This window comes from Archocentrus centrarchus, chromosome 17, assembly GCF_007364275.1.
Source record: "Archocentrus centrarchus isolate MPI-CPG fArcCen1 chromosome 17, fArcCen1, whole genome shotgun sequence".
Lineage (NCBI taxonomy): Eukaryota > Metazoa > Chordata > Actinopteri > Cichliformes > Cichlidae > Archocentrus > Archocentrus centrarchus.
Genome location: NC_044362.1, coordinates 26724481 through 26750119, shown reverse-complemented (window position 1 = coordinate 26750119; position 25639 = coordinate 26724481). Strand labels below are relative to the sequence as shown.

The following is a 25639-nucleotide window of genomic DNA, read 5'->3' as shown; positions in this document are numbered from 1 at the left end:
GTAGACTTGATTCCTGACCTGAGATTTACTCTTGAGACTTCATTGAAATTGAATGTAGATTTTTCCTGGTCTCTGAAGACTCGTGCTTGATCTGGACTGTGACTAGAGACTTAAATTGGACTTGTCTTGATATCTTTAATTACATTTGACCCTGTGTGCTCAAATTGCTTTGATTCCTCCTCTTCATTTTAGAATTGAGTCAGTTTAAATAACATGACTTAATTTGTCTGCTAGGCACGAACTGTTTTAGTCAGAAATAAGAAATGCTAAAAATCCTAATAAATATAAATCACTGAGAATACAGTCACTTTCTGTGATTGGCGTTATAAGAACTGACTTGTCTGATATTTTTAGGAGATGCATTAAAGGCAGTGGTTAGGGGTTAGGGTTAGGATTGGGCATGGGATTTTCTGGTTTTTAAGTGGGCCGCAGCACTCTTGACTTTGGGAACCACTGATCTATGGTATTGATTTGAAAATCCTAGATGACATCTTTATCGAGTTATCACATTCACAAGATTTTCAAAAAATTTGACCTCTGGCTTTGACCTTGAGGGGTAAAAGCAGCTTCATATTTAAGTAATAATAGTAATATTAGTTATAAGGAGGACAAACTTCAAACATTCTCCTTCCTACGTACATCTCCGTCTCTATATTTCCTTACACACCTTTATTCTCTCCCCCATTCTGTCTCATCCTCTCTCTAAGGCTGGCAGGGGGATCTGCCAGATCTGGGAGCTGTCGCTGGCTCCCGGACCTTCCCAAACCGCAACCTATGGCTGAGCTTCCCATTTTTGTGTTACCTGCATTGTCCATAACCATTGTTTCTTTATTTGGGGTTGTGGTCCTTGCTATGAAAACGTGTGATAGGAGAGGCTGGGACGCTTTCTCTTAGCTAAGCCTGCCCTCTAACTTCTGTTGGGAGCAACAAAAAAAAAATAAAATAAAGATCCAAACAGAGACTTAAGTTTTAGTGACAGATAAAGACCTCTATTATTGGCCTTGGCAGAAGAAGTGCTCTTCAAGTGTCCTTCAAGTTATAACTGACTTGCTTTCTCTCCTCCAGCCCCTGAAGCTGAACTGTGAACTGTGCAGCATCGTGTCCAGCTCTGGTCAGATGTTGGGCCAGGCGGCCGGCCCGCAGATCGACCGTTCTCCCTGCATCTGGCGGATGAACAACGCACCCACACGGGGGTTTGAGAACGATGTGGGCCGGCGCACGACTCTGAGGGTCGTCTCTCATACCAGTGTCCCTCTGCTGCTGCAGAAGCCCCAGTACTTCTTCGGCCAGGGCAACGACACGGTCTACGTTGTGTGGGGGCCGCTGCGGAACATGAGGAAGGACGGGAAAGGCATTGTGTACAACATGCTGCGACAGGCGTCGGAAAACTACCCCCACGCTCGCATCTATGTCACCACAGAGGACAGGATGAACTATTGTGACATGATCTTTAAAAAAGAGACCGGAAGAGACAGGTGAGTCAAACGGCAGTTGCCCTGTTTTCGTTTTTGGCACAGCAGACCTCCACTTTTTCACTCTGACATATTTGCTGCTCAGTACTTTGACATCCACTCCTGTGTTTGTTGCTATAATATTGATCTTATCAGTGCTGATGGTCTGCTCATTGCTCTGTGCTTTTCTTGTCTCAAATCTTCTCTCTCATGAGGCTTCATCAAAGTGAGTTACTTAACTTAGCCTCTAAAGAGGTTCTGCATGGCACTGGGGGCCATTTTTTGAAAAATGAGCTCTTACACTGCGCCTTAGAAGTGTGCTGTGCCTGGGTTACAGACATCAGCCAAATGCTGGTCTGGGGAAAATCTGGTTAATGAGGTAGCATGATTCTGGCAGTCTTTCTAAGCACCCCCAGGAACAGCTGGTCTCACAACTTCTCCGACGGCGTCTTGGCACATTCTGAAAAACAGTGAAGTGATTTAAGTTGCAGATCAGTGAAGGTTTTGGTTTTTGGGGACATTTTACTACAAAGTGTTCAAACTGCAAACTGTTAATGACAGACTCACCTGGTTATTCTTTTTTTTTCTGTCAATTCCCCAAAGAGAATTGCAGGTTAATGACTATGAGATCGAGGCTCGAGGCCTGCTTTTGTTTAGGGTGAACCTAATTTCTTAGATGAGTCTTTGCTCATTTCCACAGCGCTCTATACCTCTCCCTCGCCCACATGTCATTAAGACCTCTCTTAACTTCTTAAGAGGATTAACATGTTTGGTAATGGGCGTAGCATCCTTTCCATTTCAGCTCCATTGTCTCTCTTATTCATGATGGCAGGGTTAACACTGAATTTCATGTAGAGCGTCCATGTTCAGCTTGGCTCAGCTGTTCCGAAGGCCTACAAAGCACAGATAGAGGCGTGGGATTAGGGAGGGATGCTCGGGGAGAAGAATCTCATTACACGACATAATGCTCCTGGGTGAGATGCAGCACTTCAATCATTACTGATTGGTACCACAGACCAAACTCGATGTGTAACAACGAACTGCATCAAATGAAAATGTGATGAGCACTGAGAGGTTCATCTATATGTTTGTGTCTCCTGCCTAGCCGTCATTTTTTGCGCCTGTCAAACTCGGCTGCACGTATCTCTGTATTTTAATGTAATCAGAGGTAGAGAAGGGAATAATTGCTGTTATTATGTTGAAATAATACAGTAAAGCACTGCTCTGCAACTCTTTATGTGTCTTAGGCACGCAAGCTGCATAAAATCATGGTCCTTTCCTTTTCTTACCCATGCAAACTACATTTATTAGTGTCTACAGCAATATAATAAGTCTTAAAATACCACAGCGGCCTGTCTGCAGTTACCTTGTAATTTGTGTGTGTCTGTGTTTGCTGGTTTACTGTCACCAGTTTCTGCATGCGGGGATAATCATCAGCTTGGCAAAGATGGAACACTGATCGAACACAACTCTAATTATCCAGATTGCCGCAAGCAGCCTAGGAGACGTGCCGTCCTGGCTTCGACTTGCTTACTTGATCAAGGGGAGCGCAGCGTCAGTGCTGACTGATTAGCCAGCCGACCGTGTAACTGTCTCTCAGCCTGTCAGGAAGCTCAGTCATCTCTGGACAGAGCTGAGGAAATTAAACTGTGGGGTAAATTAGAAAAGAGGTTATGATAATCTAAATGGAGCTACAGTGAAGACCACCTCAATTAGGCTGATTTAAGTCAGGAGCAGGTCAAAAAAGGGGTGCAGACCACGTCACGGATCAGGATCACAGAGTGTGAGACAGATTCTGCCATAATATCACGTTCAGTCTTTAGCTTTTCCCTGTGTCTTTGATGCGTGTCAGTTTATCTTCTGTGAATGTGATTTTTTCCCTCCTTCGTAATTGCCTGCCCCGCCCACATTAGTTTCACATGTTATCGCTCTGTATTTATAATCCTGTCTCTCCCCACGTCAGTTTGTCTGTCTGTTGTTCAACCCGCCGTGTATTTCAGATTTTGTTTGTAGCAGCCCACTGGACTCTGTGTTTTTCTGGACTGCAGTAAGATTGTAGTCAGTTCTTATTGGCTTCATTAACTCCCTTTTTGCTGGTTATATTCCTGCTTTTGTCTTCATTCGGGTTCTCCTTTTGAAAAACATACAAAAAAGAAGATAATAAGAAACCAACTACATACTAAAAGTGAGCAAATTGTCTTTATATGAGATCATTTGCATAGTTAAGAGTAGATAAGAAATTTTAAATCTTCTGTAGTCCTTTATTGGCTCCCCTTAATAAGTGTACACTGTTTCTTTAGGGTATTAGGGTGTTACGTGATGACATTTAATCTTTAATGCTGTTTCTGGGTCCAAGCTCTTCATACATCAGCTGAGGCTCTCCTCTTTTCAACATGCTGCAATGTTGTTTCCCTTGTTTGTTAAACAGACACGAGTCCTTAAACCATTTACTTGCCATTCTCCTCCTGTACAGCTTTTATTAGCGCTATTCATGTGTAGCACATCTTTGAGCTAAGCTTATAAAATCTCATGGTATACACCACAGCCTCGGGGCTCACAATGTCCCAGACACCAAACGTTTTACACTTCAGAAAAGACGAATCACTCTTAGATTAGGGCTATTTTTTTTAAATAAACCTGGGTGGATTGTTGTGGATGGGGTCACTGCAGACACTCTTCGCTTTTATCTGTTTTCAGTGTCTGATATGAGTCAGCCCAGTGTTTATACAGTATTACAGGGGATTTAGACTTCTGTGTTAAATCTACACCATAGGTTTGACACCTAACCTACACTGCAACCTGGCGTGCACCTCCTTGTGAATATAACTACACGACGTGTCAGCGCAGCCCGCAACTATTGCGATTGGCCCGTTCAGTACTGTGGATTTCTCCTGTGCATTTCCAGCTACTTTATCATTGCAGTTTTTGAATGCATCAGCGAGAGAATAACACTCCTCAATATAAGGAATAATAGTCGTAGCCTCAAAGTAAGGACTCACAGAAGTCAGCAAATTCCTGGAGGGAGATTGCTGCAACAATTGGAATGGATGTGATATCAAATAAATCCATCCATCCATCCATCCATCCATCCTCTTCTGCTCATCCTGTTCAGGGTCACATGGGGGCTGGAGCCTATCCCAGCTGTCAGAAATAAAAAAGTTCTTCTAAACAATTTTTGTCACCTCAGATTTTTCCGTAGCGAAGTGTCACACTGAAAAATTCAGCATTTCTAATATCCATGCTGTACACGTTGACAGTTTTGCTTTGTTTTGGTTTTTTTTGCCATATAAACAAACTCAAAAAACTGTGCATGTAGTCTGGATTCAGGATAGTGTCGACTGTCTATTGTCGCAGAATGTGTTCCTCCAAAGAAAAATCAAGGAGCTGCTCACAGCTGGAAAAAAGAACTCAAAGCAGCAATCCATCAGAAAACAAATATAAATGTTTGGGGGGGGGAAATAAACTAATTTGTGATGATGTTCTCTCAGGATGTGCAGAGATGTAGAACATCTTCAAAGAGTTTCATTCATCAAACAATTTTTTTTTTATCCAATTATCACAAAAACACAAAAGATGAGTACATGTCATAAATGGGTAAAAGAAAAATCTCTTTCTCGGCACAAAAAAGTGTTTATGGATCACTCAGTTGTCTTGAGCGTAAAGGCAGGGTGACTGCTCGGGTTCATGTCAAGTCAAAACCATTAGTGCCCTCCTAGTTTCTCTCCCCATCCATCCTACTGTGAGAACTAAGAGCTAATGATGATAATCTAAAAGCAATAAACAGGAAATGGCCAATCCAGCTTCTATCAGGAGCCATGATAATGAACAGTCCTGCATGTGAATGTATTTGACAGCCACTTAAACATATGATTCATAATTGCGCACTGCGGCTGGAAGTCGCACGGGCTGAGGCTCGCTGTTATCAGCACCACCTCCTGAGCTGCAGTCGTCGGCTGTCGGAGCGTATCGGCGTGGGCCTGTTAGCGGCGGTAGATAACGGACCTGACGACGACACAGGACTTTAATCACACTGTCACTTTACAGCACTGCCACCTAGGCCTGCGTGACCTGGGTCTCTGCTTCCTGGCCAGCTGCTCGTTCGTAGCATCAGTGTGCGCTTCAGCTCGAGTGTGTGGAAGTGGATATTGAAATGAATGTGTGCGTTTTCATATGTGCGACACCTCCCCTCTGTTTATGATAGTGTGAGCAATGTTTTTTTTTCAGCTGGTGAATGTCTTTACCCCCTAATGCTGGAGATTTGGCTCAGGTGGTAGAGCGGGTTGGTGGATTGATCCCTTGAAGCTCAAGCTATCTATCTATCTATCTATCTATCTATCTATCTATCTATCTATCTATCTATAAGGCAGATTTTAGCTTTTGAAAATGCTTTTCTGACTTTTCCTTGTAATATAGCACATTATAACCAGCTAAAGTTTTATACATTGTCTTCAAATGGTTAAAAATGCTGCAGCCATTATCCCAAGTACAAAGATAATGGAGCACATTACTGCAGTGGTGGCCTCTCACTGTTGGCTGCCAGCACAGTTTAAATTCAGTATAAAAATTATGGTTAATTCTTATCAGCCTTGACATTGTGAAACCCCCGAATGCCTTTCTGAATTGTTGTGCTCAAGTCTGTCAAACCAGCATCTGGTGAGTGTGCAGGAACTCGACCTGAGGTGTCAGAAGGTTGAGCTGTCTGTATGAAGACAAAAGCTACTTTTGACTGCTCCCTCATTCACAAGAAGTCACCACAGCGGGTAGCTCCGCATATTTGATTTGGCATATTTTCTCCCCCCGGATGCCCTTCCTGACTCAACCCCAAAGGGATTTGTGTCTCCTCCCGGGATCAGACTGAGGATCTTGTAGATTTCTTGTGACAGAAATGCATATTTTAAACAATCTCCTCAAACTGATAGGAAGCCCTGTTAACAATAAATAATCCATTGATTGTTTTTTTGTTTTTTTTTTGCAGCAATGATATAATTTTACCTAAAATAATATACAAAGTAAAAACACCTTGAATTAGAAAATGATTACAATGGCTTTTTTTTTTTAAATTGTGGCAGTCTTTTCCAATCTGTTAAAAGTAGCAAAATCCAAAGTACACACACACACACACACACACACACACACACACACACACACACACACACACACACACACACACACACACACACACACAGTGCATTAAATCAAACTAGATGTGATGGAAAAGTCTATTTAAAGCAAAGTCTTATAGTGAGAGGTGTCAAACAGTAATCTGTAGTACTGCTGAATAGATATAAAACCTTGGTTACAATCTTCCTACAACATTACAACTTAAGTTTTCAATTTTACCTACTTTAATAAGAAAAAACACAATTATTTGTTTGATGCTTTCAGCATGAAGCAATTTCCAAGTTTTGTATACCTTTATTTTATATGTGAAAACTACAAAGAAACTTTAGAGCTATTCACAGATTTGAGGATCTTTATTTATCAAATTGAATTTGTTCTGATCCATCAATATATAATATGCTGCATGTTTAAAACATCTGCAATGTGTTTATGTGTTCCTTCTTTTTAATATTGCTGCATTGTTGGCTGACTGAAAAGTTGTTCACTAACGTGTTCACCAGCGGGACTTGGCTAAAGTAGAAATTCAAAACCCTGCCATTCCCAAACTTAAGATGGCCACATCCTATTTTGAAATCTGAAAATCTTCTGTGGCCCACCTAAACCTTAAATCACAACTCTTACAATCAAACGAGCACAAGAGGAAGTCATGGTTTAGGAGTATTATTGTGTTTAGGTTCAACTTACACATTAACCTAACTCACAAAAGATTCCTGGCTTGAGACTGGGTGGAGATACAGATCCCTTGGGGATTGCGTCCGGAAGGGTGTCTGGTCATATATGTATATATATATGTATATATATATATGTATATGTATATATATATATATGTATATATATATGTATATATATATATGTATATGTGTATATATATATATGTATATGTATATATATATATATGTATATGTATATATATATATATGTATATGTATATATATGTATATATATATATGTATATATATATGTATATATGTATATATATATATATGTTTTAAAATAAGATACACAGATATGTGAAAGAAAATATGTTAATGTTAGCAACATTAAAGCCAAAGCTTTTAGAATCACACTTGTGTTTTCTCGTCATTCCGTAAAAACATCTTTGAATTTGCTTTTAGTCACTTTGTTAATCTTCTCGTTTGCCTTTGTCACTGAAATGTGACCATTTTGTACTTTTTCACTAATTTGTCCCATTTTTTAGTTTAACGTGTTTTGTTTTTTTAATGTTTACTTAAATGCTGCATTGAGTGATTTACTCACAACTTGTTGCACCTTGGCTCTTTAGCACATTTGACCTTAATTGTTTGGATTTTATTTAGGCTTAAAAGTAGGGGCGTGGCTAATGTGATTGACAGGTCTGCAGACACAAGCAGCTGAAGCCAATCAAGCCAATGGGAGCTTCACCTCTGCTAATTCAGGTCACTGAACTCAACAGTGTTGTGGTGCCTTTTGAAGGGTACTTAATGGAATTAGCTGACAAATAATAAAGCTGCTGTGTGGTACAGGAGTCTGTGTTGGTCAGTATTTTATCACTCTGTTGTCTAATTAGCAAAGTAGTTCCCCACTTCAATAGGTGAAAAATATTCACACTTCACATATATATATATTTTTTTTTATGAATCTTTAGCAATAGAAAATGATCCAAGATTAATTTGACTTAAATAAAAGCTTTTGTTTGTTTATTTTCCCTAAAAATAAACTTTATTTCCCTTACTCTGAATTGATACATTTTGCTTGGTTTGCTGCACCCAGCCTGCAGCAGCTCCGCACCCCACCGTCTGAAATCCACTGAATTAGTTGTTCTGCACCCATACAGTGTATATGGATACACCATGTTAACCTAGCTTGCTAGAATATGCTGATAACCTAGCACTCTGTCCCCATCTGATGTCAGAAAAATACAAAAACAAAAGGTGTTTGTTCCTCGCCCCCTGTTTGGGGATACTGATGAAGCCCAAGTGAGGCTTGAAATACTTTTAACAGTTTGAGTTGAGAAGAGAAGGAGAAGCTTTGCAGTTGTATCATAAATCTGCAAATGTGAATTTGATATAAAAGCACAATAATATCCTCCATAAAAACAAATATATAGCATCATAAAAACATGCTTACTTACTAAGTCACATTTTAAACATAATGCTGTGTTAGATTCCAAATGCCAACAGTGTATAGAGTTGTGCTTTTGGAATTAGAAGTTGCATGAAGCTTAGTGGGGAAAACAACATCTTTAACATTTAATAACACTGAGCTCAAACGGAAAGATCAGTGAAAGAAAGTTCAGCCAACAGTGTCGTGATTTTTTTTTCAGCAAGCTCGATATATTTTAAAGCTCCGCGATCACGTCCCTAAACTAGAATTGATTTTATTCTTGAAAGATTTCAAAACAGAAAGTTAAAGCTTTGAGTCAATTGAGAAGCTTTGCAGTTGTGTAATAAACTGTAAATGGCAACTATTTGTTCTGAAAAAAAAAATAGATATCCTCCATAAAAACAAATATATAGCATCATAAAAACACGGTTACTCAAAGTCGCATTTTAAACATAATGCATGCAAATGCTACCAAAAACATCACCTTGGTGGAAAGGAAACTCATTTTGATTCAACAAGTATAGAGCACAGTATGCATCCATTTTAAACATAGCAGTAGGTGGTCAGTATAGTAAATGAGCCATGCCTCGGTAACCTAAAAAAAAAAAAGGATAATTAGATGGTTTTTATAGCAACTTAGAGCCTCTATCCAGAGGTGGCTCTTGCGTGCATCAAAACAAAAGGCAGCATTTGAGCTCTGCCCCTTCCTGAGCTTTCTGTCATCAAGATTTGAAGGGGCTGCATGTGATGACTGACAAACCACTACAGATGCCTGAAGGTCCCTAGCTTATTTACATCACCTCCAAACTGACACGATTTGATTTTGCGTGTTTTCGCATGTATGAACGAGAAAATGTAATTGTGTTCTTGGGAATGGAGGATCATGGGATTAAAGCCAGCAAAAATGTGGTGGTATATAAATATTTAGGCCAGACAGGGTGCATGGAAGTCAGTAAAAGGGAAAAAGCAGTAAATTACCGCTTTTATATACATTTTATTTGACTGACAAGAAGCAACATTTTGCTCTGCTGGGTCTTTATCAGGCAAACAATCAGAGCACAATATTCAGTGCATGGAGTCGCTCATTAAACATCACCAAAAAAACACTTTAATTACAATTTCACCAATTACTTTTATGCAGTTCATAAGGCCCCGTGGTAGACCCAGGACACGCTGGAGAGATTATGTATCTCGGCTGGCCTGGGAACGCCTTGGGGTCCCTCCGGATGAGCTGGAGGAGGTGGCTGGGGAGAGGGAAGCTTGGGCTTCTCTGCTTAGGCTTCTGCCCCCGCGACCCGGCCCCGGATAAGCGGAAGAAAATGGATGGATGGATGGATATTTCTCCCCTTATTCTGCAACACATCATGCAAGGCAAAAGCTTAAAAATTACCTGGGTGTGTCTATGTGTAGACTTGATTCAAGAACTTAAGGCCTGGCATTCATTTTTATATGCAGCTGCACTTGGCAGAATTTTTCTTTCAGCTCTTGCTGGTTGTTAGTCCCTATATTAGTGCAGGGACCTGTTTTGGCACCTTCTAATCAAAACATTAGTCTAAATCATGGCTTGTGGTCAAAAACTCCAAAGTTGACCATTAATTTCAAGAAAACACAGGTGTCATTTAGTTATACCTTATTTATTTTTGTGTACTCCAGTTTAGATTTAAACTAATCACCCATGAGAGTCCTTCAGAGTCAAATCTGGCTCAAGCTTCAGGAAATAAGAACTGGTTATGACACCTGCAGTGACAGGACTACTTCTTCTACAACAAAACAAACTGGTTAAATGGGAACCTTATGAGTGCCGCAGTAACATTTGGACATTGCCAGAATCGAATGCAACAAACACAAAGTCAGAAGTTGGACACAGAGCTGACAAGAAGATGCTGTTAATGCCTCAGGCACAAGAATCAAAAATGGATGATTCATCTGCAGTTCATCTTCAGGAGTGAGTCACTCTAGTCGCAGATTAACTTAATAGCAGATGCACCACTCTCGTGGGCCTCCAAATGTATGTGGAGAATTTTATTTTAATCTGTTTTTATTAGCGTGAATGTCACGTGCAGTCATGCTTCAAAATCTCCAGCCGTCCACTTCATATTGGTGTGAGTGCCTCTGGCAGTCAGCACTTACTCATCCCAAAATAGTTTCAAATGAAACATCATTCAGTCCAACAGCTTCTCTTCTGTGTTATAATCACAGTCTAAGAGATTCTGAATGTGAACAGCTCTTTACCAACGAGGTGCTTTTGTCACAAACCCCTGAAGCAGCTTCATAGAGAAATAATGGGAAGACACTCAGGGATTTTCAGGGCTTGAAGGAAGATTTTGGTTTAATAAAAACAGAAAAACCTCTCATTCATGTAAACACTCAAAATTTCCATTTATTGTCTGTGAGAGAGAGAGCTTTTTTTTGGGACATCTTTTGTCTGCGTCGTCTGAGTTTTGGTTCTAGTTTTGACTTCATCAGACCCAAAACCTGTGATTGGACTACACTGAAAGGAAAGCAAAAATCTAATTTTACATTCTTGAGGAATACAGCTGATGGTCCTGGAAACTTTGTGACATGCAGTATCTACTGTTGGCTGTGGCTTCTTTCATTTCAGGGAAAATAGATACAAAGGCTGTCCAGGCTGTACCCTGCCTCTCACCCTATGACAGCTGGGAGAAGCTCCAGCCCCCCTCATGACCCTGAAAAGGATAAACCGAAGAAAAATGGATGAATGGATGAAAAGGTCTTTTTTTAAAATAGCATCCTTTTAGATAGAGATGCAGCGATTGACCTGCCATGGACCAGAATCAGCTTTTTTCCAGTGTTTTCAGGCCAGACCAATGACCAGCCGGATACTCTTACTCATGTCTGATTATGAGAGGATCCATTTTGCAAATGGGTAACACTTGCACACCGGTGAAGGCAACTAGTCGGACATGCACTTATAGCCACACACTAAAATGTTAGCGTGGAAGATCCTCACTGTGAGTAAAGGCTCAAACTTGCCAAAGTAAACCACCGGGGGACCAGCATAAAAATGTTCTTAATAACAAACCTAACAGGACACTTAAATAACCCTCATCTAGCTGAACGTGGACATTTTAAAGAAGCTAACAAAAGAAAAGTGGCTAAAGCTACACAGAGCTCAGAGCCAGCCAGAAGCTAGCAGCCTCGGTATGAGCAAAGGATCAAAGCATTTATGAGGAAAATTTTTTGAGGGAAATAAAAAAGAAAAAATCGTAGATATGTGGCAAAGTTATGAACGTACGGGAAAATTATTTAAGTACCTGACATTTTTTGTTATATAATTTTGCTGCATCTTCGTTAGTTTGCTTTTTAAATTACAGGATCTCCTTATGCTGAGAGCATTTAGCATAAAGTTCTCTGCTATGAGAAAGACATACAAATAATGAACTAAAAATGAACTGCTGTACACCCACCTTTACATACACCACTGTTACATATGTAAAGTTTAATAGTTACTTTTATTATGAAAATAAAAATTTGCATTAAAATCTTTTGTATAAGCTGTCAGTTGTAGTTCTAGTTATACTCTGCCTGATACACCCATACAGTTTACGGTTGCAGCTCACTGACCAAGCTTGCTAGCATTAGCTGATATTTTTGAGATGGTGCCATGGCAGTGGCCTAAAAGCTATAGTTGAAAACAGGGCTTCACGTACCATCAGTCATGAGGTCTAGATGGATGTCTGTGGTCAGACTTTTGATCATCTGCATTTTTTTCACCCCCACAGTTTATTTTAATGAACCACTGTGCACATTGCTGTATGTAATATTGTAGATATTAATGACTCAAAACATTTTTTTGACTGTTCTTTTGGTGTGTGCTGTTTCTGTCTTGGATGCATATTGCATGCTACAATCACACTCTTGTCCTGTCTTGCAATAAAAATAAAAAAATGTCCATATCTCCACTCCTCAAAAGCTTCTCCCTGCATACAAACTAACATCAGCCGATTTAAGCAGGAGCAAAAAAGGCCCGTCTAATGTTTTTTTTTTGTCTATCTGCTCATTGTACAAATAGTAAAGAACCTTTACAACACAAGTAACAACATAATTGTAACTGTAACGTGATTACTGAATTTAGTACGGTAACACGTTACATTACTGCATCATTGAAAAATGTAATGTGATTATAATTATACACTACTTTAGAACATATTACACTCAACACTGTTTACAACAACAAAAGCTTGTTAATAAACTGACTGTATTCTATACAGTCAGTTTATTACATAGAAAATCAACTGCAATAAATAAACAACTAGAATTTCACTTAACTCAGATGTGGCTCTCTCCTGTGTGGCTGCCTCACAGCATTGTGCCTCTGAAAAGCTGCTTCCAGTACACAGAAGCTTTGAAGTGTGTCAGACTTAAAAGCTGAGAATTGCTGTCTGACCCTGAAATATTCGAACTCAAATGAAGAAATGTGATTGAAAGTTTCAATTACTGAACTTTGTTGATGCAATCTGTGTCCTGATGCAATTGAGAGCAGCCACTGGCTTCAGTGTCAGATAAGTCTGCAGAAGTGCCGCTCTTGTGTTTACAGGGTGTGGAGTACGTGACTGTATCTGTAATTGCTTTGTGTTTTGGATGTCAAGAGAAGAAACAGCAGATAGGATTGCCGCGGTCGGTTCACGTGGTAGATTGAATTGCAGTGTTTGCGGCATCGCCACTTAACTGTAATTTCATGCTCATAACAACGAGCAGTTTAAAGAGAAAAGAGAGCAGGAGTATTCATTGTTTCGCACCACATAAAGTTGTGATTTCCACTGTATGCAGCTCTAAAAGCAGCACCGAGCATGTTGCGCTTTGCCAAAGCCAAGAATTTGTCACTGAGCAAGCGTGTAATAACATTACATTTCAGTGCTGAAAGCTTGTAATTGCTATGAAATTATCTTATTAAATGAAGCCACTGGAAACCCTGAAACACAAATAACAGGGCATTCTGGCTGGCTGTTCATTGGGTCAAAGGCTGCCAATTTAGAGGTACAGGAAAGTCATCAGTGTTCGCTCCTGAAGGAAAAAGGGATCAGCGAATCGTGACCCCATCTGAGAAAGAAGAGGTATTTATCGGAAGGACAAAAAGCAAACTGTCAGCTGGAGGCAAAGTGCAGTCTTCCTTAAAACCCATTTCCATTTCTGTGCTAATGATGTAATCACATTTAGGTGATACCAAAGCTATTAAGAGGAATGGACGTTGGGTTTTCCAATGAATCCATTTGGGATGTCAAAAAGGCACAAATCCTTTTATCCTATCTGTGATAAAAGCTGTGATACTGTGTGTATTTTGCACATTTTAAACACTGGTACATGTTCATGCTACAGTATTGTTTGGCATGTTTGTAATGTTGGCAAACTAATAGACTTAATTACATTAAGAAAAGTGAAGAAAAGGGGCAGTAGATACTGTTTATATGCTAAAAATGGGTCATTTGAGCCTGTTGCTAGGCATGTATATTTCCACTTTTGTGGATATTCATGCTGTCTGCTGAAAACATTTTAGCTCTTTCTTTGCTAGGTGGTTGCAAGGGAACAAGATGGCATCATAATATCTCATATACTGAACAACCTTCAGGGGCCTAAGATGTACTGGTGTGCCAAGTTTGGTTGCTCAGTTCCTGATGGCCTAAGAGGAATTTGCGGACAAAGCATCAAACAAACACACAGACAGAAATTGGACTCCCAAATATCAAAGCTGCGCAGTGGCAAGACGTTAGTGAGCGTGCTCAATTAACATTCCCCAAGCTGGTGGAAAAATAAGCAAATCTCTGGATATAATACTTGGTTGCACCTTCTTTGCAGGCTGTAATGTCAAATAATGTTTGGGGCCATTCTTGTGCAGGTCTGCTTCAGTTCAGCCAGATTTTTTGGTCTCTCTGGTCATTTCATTCATCAGTGTTTTGGATTTTGCTGCATCACCCACCTTCTGCAGAGTTCCAGCGATGCAGGAAGGGTGTCATTACCTCCTAAGATATCTTTTTTAAAGTTGGCTTTTCACACTTTTTATGGTTGTTTTCATGTTGCATTTTCTTCAAAGCATACACCGTGCTGAATGTTCTTTCAAACCTATTCAACCACAGTCTATTCAGTCCACAAAAAAATACCACTGCGAATTTAGTGTCAAGGTGCCCTTACACAAACATCTTCATTAAAATGCTGTTTTTGTTTTTTTGCTTTTTGGAGAACAGTTGTTTTTCATGTGGTGACCTGCTCTGAGGACTATGGTTGCAGATATTTTAACCAACTCCAATGAAAGCTTTAAGCCTTAAGCCCTACTCCCATAGGATTAGTATTAGCAGTGGACTTACCCCACAGGTCTGTGTTTTGTATGCCGCCTTTGCACAGGATACACAAAGTCTGTGTTTTCTTCCAGTTACAGATATGATCACAAATATTAATTGGAAAGTGTCTGGTGGCAGATTCTCCAAATCCAAGGTTTGATTCTTACCTGTTTTTTAAAATTTATTTTAGAGAGGGAAGTGAATAAGATAAACGAGGAGAAACAAACAAACAAACCAAAAAAAAAAAAGAAAAGAAAAAAAAGTCTTTTTATCACGAGCATTATCACTTGATCGTGATTGGACCTCATTCTTTATCTGGACCCTCTTTAAACAGCGGTACCTGACTAACATGCATAAATCACCACAGCCCCACGTGGATAATTATCATGAGGAACAACAGCACAACGCTAATTAGCATACTATTACTTCCAAACTGTGTTTCAGTGTTATTTCTCAACCTATATTTACACACATGCTTTTTTAACACTAACATGGCTAAACACTGGGGCTATACACAAATATTCAGCTATCTGTGTATTTGGGTTGGTACTGAGTGACTGACGTCCCTTACAGGGGTCATTATCATGTCGAAACAACTGCCGACTGTCATGGTTATGGTCCTGGGCCGATGGCCCAGCGTTTTGAGTTTCTGTTGTGTAGCTTTCTTTTGTTGTATTTTCAAGTTGTTTCTTATAGTTTGTTGTTTGAGTGTGTGGTTTTCCTTTGTTGTTTCTTTGTGTAATGCTCAGTTTGTCAGGTTTTCTGTGTTTAGGTCGGTGTCTGTTATGTTTAGTCACTTCCTGTTTTATTCTGTAGTCTCATGTTCCCTGTGTTTTGTGTTTAGTTTTGCTTCCCCTTTGTCATTAGGTTCATTTGGTTCACCTGTTGTCCCCTGTTGTTTCCACTTGCCCTAATCCACTTGTATGTATTTAAACCCTTAGTCTGCCTTTGTTAGTTGTTGCGTCAGCATCATTGCTTTCCCCAGTGTTCCCCTCTTAAGCTGTGTGTTTTGTTTTTCGTGTTCTCCCAGGCTTCCGGTTTGTTTTGTGCCTTGGTTGAGATTTTGAGTTTTTTTTGTATTTTTGTATTACTCGAGTTTTGGAAATAAAGCAGTCTTAGTTACGTCTGCGCCTGTCCTGCATTTGGGTCCTCTCCCTGTGCACACAGCCCCTCACCGTGACACCGACATGACCACATGGCGTATTTATTTTTTGCCTTTCTTTCTACATTTTTATGTCCGATCCAATTTTCTTGGGTAGGAAAATGGTAGATGACTTTTGCTTTCATGTCACTGACAATACTCTCTCAAAAATGGCAAACATTTGTCATGCCTCCTTTTATAGAAGCATCCTTGCTTTCTGAATAAAATCTTTCTGCAGTGGACTCTAACAAAGTCATGTCAGGCTCATATGAATTGGTTAGTCTGCCAGCTGGGCAGTAATGCAGGTAGACATGATGGTTAGCCCTCAGGCACGTAAGCTTTAAATGAATTTTCTGCTCTCTTTTTTTTCGCTGCTCCTGAATAAGCTTTATTGGGTGAAATCTCCCAAACACACACCTGCATCGCTGGTCATGTGGCAAGCCAGCCTCATCTAATAAGCCTTATTAGATCAAATGCCTCTGTGGCCTCAGAAAATAGCACCCTAAAGAGATAAAATGTGCTCCTAACAGAAAGCTTCACAGTATGTCACTGCGTGTTAAGACTACGTCTGTACACTAGTGTCTCCAGCTCAGTTTCTTGCATTTTTACTGTATGCTTTTTATAAGTATTTTATTTGTCCTTTAAAGGACTGTATTGTCCTCATTCAGGCATTCACAGATAAGATAAAACCTTTATGGTCCTGGCTGAGGAATTATAAAGCTGTAACAGCAAAAAAGAAATGTGATAGAGAAGGGAAGAATAACAGTGGAATATAAAGTAGAGTGCTAGGAGCAGTAGAAGAACTAAAAAAATAGAAAATCATAATATGTTTCTACAAAATAAAAATGACATTAGAATTATTGCTTTTCTATTCTTCATGTGAGATTTTTGTGTTTTTAACATGCAGGAGAATGAGCTACATCACTGTAACTGAAATATTACCATACCAATTTATTTATAAAGCACCTTTAAAACAACAACAAGGCTGGCCAAAGTGCTGTACAACACATCAGTCACAGCAACAAGCACAGACATAGGACAGAACAATATAAAAGACACACCAATAATGAGCACAGTATTAAAAAATCTAAATACTTAAAATATCAAAAAGTTTTAAAAAATGAGGAACTACAAAACAGAAAATTAAGTTAACACCACAGTCACAGTCTCACACTGGGTTGAAGGCCAGGGAGTAAAAATGTCCTTTTAAGTGAGATTTAAAAACAGCAAGTGATTGGAGCCTATCCCAGCGGTCATAGGGCGAGAGGCAGGGTACACCCTGAACAGGGCGCCAGCCTGTCGCAGGGCCAACACAGAGAGACAAACAACCTTTCACGCTCACATTCACGCACTCATTCACACCTATGGGCAATTTAGAGTAGCCACTTAACCTAACCCCAGTAAGTGCATGTCTTTGGAATGTGGGAGGAAACCAGAGTACCCGGAAGAAACCCACGCAAGCACAGGGAGAACATGCAAACTCCACACAGAGAGAGGGAGAGGCCTGGGCCAAGGTGGAATCAAACCCAGGCCTTCCAGATGGTATTCTAACTGTGAGGCAGCAGTGCTAACCACTGCTCCACCGTGCTGCCGCTTTTTTGCCCCCGATAAAAATCGGGCAGCAGCGTTTTGCACCCGCTGTAGGCGAGCAATAGAGGCCTGGCTGATTCCAAACAAAAGTGAATTACAGTAGTCAAGGCGAGACGTTATAAAAGCATGTATCACTGTCTCAAGATTACCTTTGGAAAGAAAAGGCTTGATTTTTGATAGCCGTCTCAGCTGAAAAAAACAGGATTTCACTACTGCATTTACACGAGCGTCGAGCTTTAACGCCGGGTCCATTTTCACACCTAAATTTGTGATAATGGCTTTCTCGTATGGGGCCAGGGAAGAAAGGTCAACACATGGGATGCTGCCAGTGCCACTGGGCCTAAACAACATAATTTCAGTCTTTTTGTCATTCAAACTTAAAAAATTCAGTGACAACCAACCCCTGATGTCAGAAAGGCAATCCAGGAGGGGCTGGATAGAGCATACACCGGAGTGCCTCAGTGGAAAATAGACTTGGCAATCATCGGCATAGCAGTGAAAAGACATTTCATGTTCCCGAAAGATAGTGGCAACAGGTACAACGGGAAAAGGAGAGGCCCCAAAATGGAGCCTTGTGGACCCCCCCTCCCCCAGGGGAGATCAGCAGAGGCCGACTTACAATCATCAATGCTGACACAGAAACTTCTGTCAGCGAGGTAGGGCCTAAACCACTGGAGGGCTGCACCCGTGATGCCCACACACTGCTCCAGCCTAGATATGAGTATCTCATGGTCCACAGTATCAAACGCAGCAGTTAAATCTAATAGCACAAGCAGAACACAGTCACCAGAGTCAGTTGCCAAGAGAATATCATTAAAAACCCTTAACAATGCAGACTCAGTGCTGTGATGGGATTTAAACCCAGACTGGAATACTTCCAGAATTGCATGCTCATCCAGGAAGGTCTTTATTTGAGTGAAGACAACTTTCTCCAGGATTTTAGAAAGAAATGTTAACTTGGAGACAGGCCTAAAATTTGCCAACACCGACGAGTCTAGGCCAGCCTTCTTCAGTAAGGGCTGCACAACAGCATGCTTTAGATATTTTGGCACCACACTGGAAGTCAGACTACTATTTATAATGGTGCAAATGAATGGACCAAGAACAGAAAAAACTTCTTTAACGAGCCATGCAGGAATAACATCAAAAGAGGAACCTGATGACTTCAAGCTGAAAACCAGGTGCTCCAAAAAGCAGAGCGAGACAGATTCAAAGTGATCAAACACTGCTGAACAGGGTAATAGTGTAGCTGGATCATGAGAAGGTGGTGAGATTTGGGCCCTAGTGGTTGCAAGTTTCTCTAAGAAGAAATGAAGGAATCTATCACAGGTATCACTGGAAGCTTCCAGATGAACAGATTCATGTACATTCAGGAGAGAGTTCAGTGTAAAAGTACACGAGGGTTTTGAGAATTAGAGGCAATGATATCTGAAAAATATTTTTTCCTGGCAGCTTTCACAATTTTCTGATAACCCCACCAACATTTTCTCAGTATTTCTCAGTATCTCAAAATGAACCTACAACCTGTCCTTTTTCCACCTCCGTTCAGCCCTCCTGCACTCCTATTACTGGATTGTTTGCATTAATCTGGTTCTGCTGAAGGATTCTTCCTGTTAAAAGGGAGTTTTTTCTTTCCACTGTCACCAAGTGCTTGCTCATAGGGTTTTGTTTTGACTGTTTTCTCATGAATATCTTCTTTTTCTTAAAAAAACAACCAGTATGTTCAATAAATAAAAAATGTAAACATTAATTTATATTTCTAGTGATGAAATCCACAAACTCTGAGACAATTGTGTACCCCAAACTAATGAAGGTGAGTTCTGTTGGTAAAAGTATACCAACAGAACAGCATATTGGCTAAAGTTAAAGTGTTCATTTCTAATTCCATTCTTTAGCCCAAATATATTATACAATGCATGTTCCAATATGAGGATATAACATGTACAATTCAATCTATTAAAGAAATCATAAGAAAAATTATTAAGGAAATAATTTTCATATTTCTCAGTGTTTAACTGTTACACTGCGTAAATATAGTCAGTAGAGGGTCTTGAACACTGTCATTGAGGCAGACGGTGACGACAACGAATTATGTGAATTTCTGTGTAGGTAGACGACAACAGCAACTGAGTAGAAAGCTCTATATCAGCACCATTCTATTTACCATTTACAACATTAAACAGAAATTCACATTAACTACTTACATTCAAAGTTCAGCCAGAACCTCGTAGATTTGAAACAGAAATTCCTCCACAAATAGCAACAGCAGTTTTTTTTGCAAACCTTCACTAATCTATCTAAGAGTGATTTAGTAAGTCCATGTCAGACTCACAGCAAGAAGGTCCTGGGTTTGATCCACCATCTGGCCGGGGAATTTCTGTGTGGAGTTCGCATGTTCTCCCTGTGACTGTGCATGTAGACAGATAACCTGGAGTACCTGTTTTGCTCCGGGTACTCCAGCTTACTCCTGCAGTCCAAAGATATGCAATTAGTGGGGTTAGGTTAATTGGTGATTCTAAAATGCCTATAGGTGTGAATGTGAGTGCGAATGGTTGCCTGTCTCTCTGTGTTAGCCCTGTGTACCCTGCATCTCGCCCTATGGCAGTTGGATAGGCTCCAACCTAATTCGCAACCCTGAATTAGATAAGTGGACAAAGATGGATGGACGGACGGACGGACGGACGGATGGATGAGGCCACTTTCTTAGTTATAGCAATTTAACTGCTCATTAATGCAATTAACTAATAAGCCAATCGCATGGTAGCAATTCGGTGCTTTTAGGCATGTAGACATGGTTAAGAGGACCTGCCGAAGTGCAAATCAAGTATCAGAATGGGGAAGAAAGGTGATTTAAGTGACTTTGAATTGTTGGTTGTTGGTGCCAGACAGGCTGGTCTGGGTATTTCAGAAACTGCTGATCTGCTGAGACTTTACCACACAATCATCTCTAGGGTTGGTACAGTATCTGACAGCAAAAAAACCCCCAAAAAACACTGATTTTTTTCTAGTCACAAGAAGGTTGCTGTCGTATTTTTATTCAAGTGTGACTGAACAATTTAAGGGTTAATCAGGTCTATAGATGGCTGTGTGCATTCCAGAAAGGGTTGTGTTTTTGTCTGAATTACTGCTGGAAAGAAGCAACTGATGTGTGTAGAGGCTGATTGTTTCAGCGTGAAGGTGAGAGCCTGAGACAGCATGAAATGTAGTATGCTGTGGTCAGGTATGAGACTTTCACAGGTATACCACTGTAAATTTTTACCAGACCCCTCCTCCTCCCTCTCCTCCTCCTCACTCTCCTCACTCTCCTCCCCTTCTTCTTTTCCCAGTCCAGCGTTTGACATTTTAACTGCAGCAGGTGCTGAATTCTGAATCTCTCAGCAGACTAGATAACTTGCTTGCATGGATCCCCTAACAGTGTATGACTTGAACAAGCTTTTCTGTGATATTTAGGCTGGTGAAAGATTTTTTTTTTTTTTTTTTTTTTTAACACTGGCTGTACTGTGGAATTACAATCAAATAATCTGCAAAACATAAAGCATACAGCCTGCTGCATAATTTGATACAATATTCACAGTGTGATCTTAAGTAATGCACTTACTGTTGCATGGCTGACAAAGATGGATCGCCCATCAGTGTCCTAAGCAAGAAGAATGAGTGCGACCATAATACTCGATGCTGCCTCAGCTGTAATGTATCCTGTCAGTGATGTTCTGTTATATGTTCAGCCCTAAATTGGATGTGAACTAGTCACTTCAGATTATAGTTGTACAGCACTGTGTGAAAAGGGAGGCAATCACCTCTTGGCAGCAGTATTAAAATCTGCTTGTAAAATTGTCAAGCCCTCATCTCCCCAAACAGAGCTTTGCTTTTTCTTCTGAGTGTGTCCCAGCAAGTGACAAATAATAATTCACCCATTTTCTTTGCTTGACAAACAACAGCTTCTGGGGCTGAGATTTAATGCTTTGCATTTTGTTTTTGATTTTTAAATGCACCGACACACAAATCATAGCAATCCTACAAAGGCTTCCAGTGCAATAATATATGCCTCTCCTAAATGTATACAGTATTAAAAACTGTGACTTCCTGTATTTTAGTAACAGTATGAGACATTTTTCAGAAAGTGCCTGCTGTACTTTAGGTTTCAAACTTGATATACAACAGTGGAAAAACACACACCCTGTTCATCTGCTTGTTAATGCAGCCAATCACACGGCACCTGCTGAAGTTCAAACTCAAGCTCAAATCATCTCAAACATCATCATAATGTTTTTGAAACATTACATTGAGTTCACTGTACTCAAATGGCCTCCACAGTCACCAGATCTCAGTCCTTTGAGATTTGGTGGAACAGAAGAGTTGCATCATGGCTGTGCAGCAACTGTGTGATGCTGTCATCGTGATTTGGCTCAATCTCTGAGGAGTGTTTCTAGCACCTTGTTGCCTCAAAGAATTACCAACAGGTGACAAAGGGCCCAACCAGGTACTAGCAAGCTGTGCATAATAAACTGAGCGCATGTCAGAAAACTGCATGAAATGTCCATCACAGGTGATATCGTCAAATGTCAGCAAACACTGACATTTTTGAAAGTTAAAATTGTTTCTGTAATTCATAATTTAAAATGACCCTAAACTGGATAAAGGGTTGGGGTAAAGGATGGATGGATAGATTTAAAATGGCTTTTTCCAATCCAGTGAATATTAATTGAATTCGTTTTCTGTCAGTCGACCGACTGATCGCTGGATTAATCGTAGCTCTAGCATTAACACAGGGGCATTTTAATGCTGTAAAGTACATTTTAATGATTTATAAAATTTTATTATAGAAGATAAAACTCACAGATCATCAGTTCCCATGATGCTTCGGGGAGGATGTACAGTAGAGTCAGTGAATTATGCTGGGGGCTACAACTAGAGTTGCTTTTGTTTTAGCCTGTTTTCAAGGCAAACTGGAATCAATAAGATTATGTAAAATCAACTATTAGGGGTTCCTGTTTACATGGGTCTACATACAGTTTTGACTGGCTTACTGAGAAAATTGGAACTGGTCATCAGTTCAGAGGCCTCTTTCTTTCTGTGATTTCTTGGTTGACTCAGAGCAGTGCCATTTTTTTTTTTTTTTTTTTTTTTTTTTACACAAATTGCAGCAATCAGACACTAAGCGTTTTAAAGTACCATAATTGCCTCCAGAGCTGCTAAAACTGCTGAATGGGCCAGATCACCTCCCAGTGTTTTTAGACCACCTGCATCTATGCGTCTTTGTCACTCATTCCTCCCTCTGCAGGTCTTTAACTTCACAGTATGAACACTGAAGATAATGTGTACATAGCTGTTTTTTTTTTTTTATTAGAAAATACTCAAATTAAGTGGAAGTACCTCTAAACTGCAAATTAATCATGTCGTTACAATGCAATATTCTGCAGGGACACTAATATCTGGATATTATTTTGACACAGTCCACCCAAACACCGCTCCACACCAGCCACAGCCCACCATAACAAAGGCATTCCCAGACATCAGCAGTTGTCCTTGGGGAAAACCATTGATCCGACTTGCAGATTTTACAGATCCCGCCCAGTGGATGCACCGAAACAATCCCAATTCGACCCTGCAGCCCACAATACCTAAAGGATAAGCACCAAAACCTCCCCAGTGCTTGACCCCACAGGTCTTGTTACCATGCACTGTTGGCCTAGAGCTGTTTTTGCAGCACAGGAGGGGGCCTACAACATTGGACAGGTGGTTCAGGTGTTGTGGCTGATTGATGTACACTCAGTATAATAAAAATTTTATATGGAAACTTAATCTGCAATATGCAGCATGTGGCAGTGTGTAAATGTGTCAAATTAATAAATTTGTTACACGCCAAAAGAGAGAATAATTTCTTTGTTCCATCTATCACACCTTTCAGAATTCTGATTTGTGTCCAGCATCATTTACTATCGTCATAATGTGGAGTGATGAACACGAAAAGCACTGTAAGTCAGCTGTAAAACCAGGAGCAGGAGGGTGTTACCCATTAAGGTCATAGCACATTTCTATGTAAACCACTATAAATCTGCTTTACTGTAAGAGAGGTGACCTGGCGTGGCTTAAGAGCGGCTTGGGAGGGCTTAATAGTACCACAGTTATTGGGATTACGCCCTATTGTGACGCCCGAGAGGACTCTGCTCTAAATTATTTAACAGTACCAGTCAGATTTAATTGATTATTAAGCTTTAAATCAATGATAATCAGTAGTTCTGTGTGTAATTCTTGGTCTTAGGTTTTTGTCTTGAGCTCTGTCCCTGGAGAAATCTCATAAGTTGGTCCTCATCTGTTTTGCTAATCCTTGGTTTTTCTCCCCGGACTTGGACAGGCATCCCATTAACATGCTGAATAGGCTGCAGAGCTTTCAGAGCCTGCCAGTTAGCTCGCACTGTTTTTCTACTTTCTCCTTTTTTTGAGTCATAAAAAAAAGGTGCTCTTTTAACAAACCTATTCAGGTTCCTGCTCACCTCCTTTGACCTTCAGCCATTTGTTACTCTGCTTTTTTCTGCACAGTAAATCTTCATAATTCATGGTTGATGGCTGCTGTGCACAGAGCCACAGAGACAGCATTGTTGCCATGTCTGGTAAGAAGAACATGGCACTAACACTGCAAGCTTTGCTTCTCTTTGACGACAAAGACTGTAAGCTGTTATGTAGCAAAGCTTTTTTTTTTATGATAAACCTGTCAACTGGCACAAAGCTTTCAGTTCCAAGATGCTTCATCCTTTTTTGAATAATGCATAAATCAGACTCTTTTAGCAAAACAAATGCTGTTTTCTCCTGTGAAGTGAGTTAAGGTCTTGGCGTGGGTCATGGATAATGATGGGATTCTTTTGCTTTGGGCTGTTTGTCAGAGCTTTGATAAGTGGAGCTAATAGGCTTATCGACCATGAAGTCTAAGTTTCTTTATATCAAGATATTGTTCTATGAAATGCAGAGATTTGTTGTGTCAGTGACATTTAAAACTACACTTTGCCTTCCCAAAGTGAATACTGTTTAATTAATTGCAGGAGCTATGAAAAAGACCTGCAGCACAAGTTTGCTTTCATGTTTCAGTAATTTGCCAGCTGGTTTTGATATTTTTCAGTGTGAAATTGTTAGTTTAGTCAGTAAAAGCCGTTTAAAATGCTTCATCACTGTTTCCTTAAGCCAATGTGTGAAACAACTCCTGTGTTTGATGTAGTAGGCGTCCAAACTGTGACGTCAATATAGCACTTTAAACTTTTATACTTGGCTTGCAGTCTTCCCCTAAATAATTGGTGCTGTTGCTGAGAAAAATGTAACACTATGCCATTATAATGGCAACAGAAGGTATAATATACAGGAGGTGCATCATTTAAACACAAACACAGCAGTTTCATCTATTCCAATGGTTGCAGCCATCTCCCTCCATGTGCTCTGTGCCATCTGGGAATCCTGTGCTCCCACACTGATGGATTGTAGAGATGCTTGTAGAGACAGCCCTGCTCATAGACTCGTGACCTGAACACCACATGTGTCAGGTTACAAAAATTAGAAGAAAAGCACGCCAAAGCACATGACACACCAGCAATACTGACTTTTTTTTTTGCCATTTGCCACTTGAAAAAGTGCACAAACTGGAAACAGAAACCGGTATAGAAGCTTGTTTCATTCATGATTCAAAATTTCAAGTTAGATATCTCAAAATTAATTACTAAGTTAATAAATTGAGAAAATTACAAAATTTTGAGTTAGCTCTGCCAATCCGGAAGCTCTGTGAAGGTAATTTCCTTGTTACCTGGAAGCAGAAGGTGGAAGGCATCAGCTGTCCAACAGTTTGATGTGAACACACTCATTCCATACCTTTTTATGCAGTTATCATTTGCTAGAAGGCGTTCAAAGCTGAAGAATCTGGTGCCAGTTTGTTGGCGTTTGCTATACATTGGTACCTCGCGGACGCTGTCACTACCAGA

General features: G+C 40.1%; 1 protein-coding gene across 1 annotated transcript in view; it reads left to right on the top strand.

Annotated features, from left to right (window-relative positions):
• Positions 1-25639, top strand: part of st6galnac3 (ST6 (alpha-N-acetyl-neuraminyl-2,3-beta-galactosyl-1,3)-N-acetylgalactosaminide alpha-2,6-sialyltransferase 3) — a 133726-nt gene that overhangs the window by 70806 nt on the left and 37281 nt on the right. The window contains 1 exon segment of the mRNA XM_030751589.1: positions 1066-1475. Coding sequence (XP_030607449.1) covers positions 1066-1475 — 410 coding nt within the window.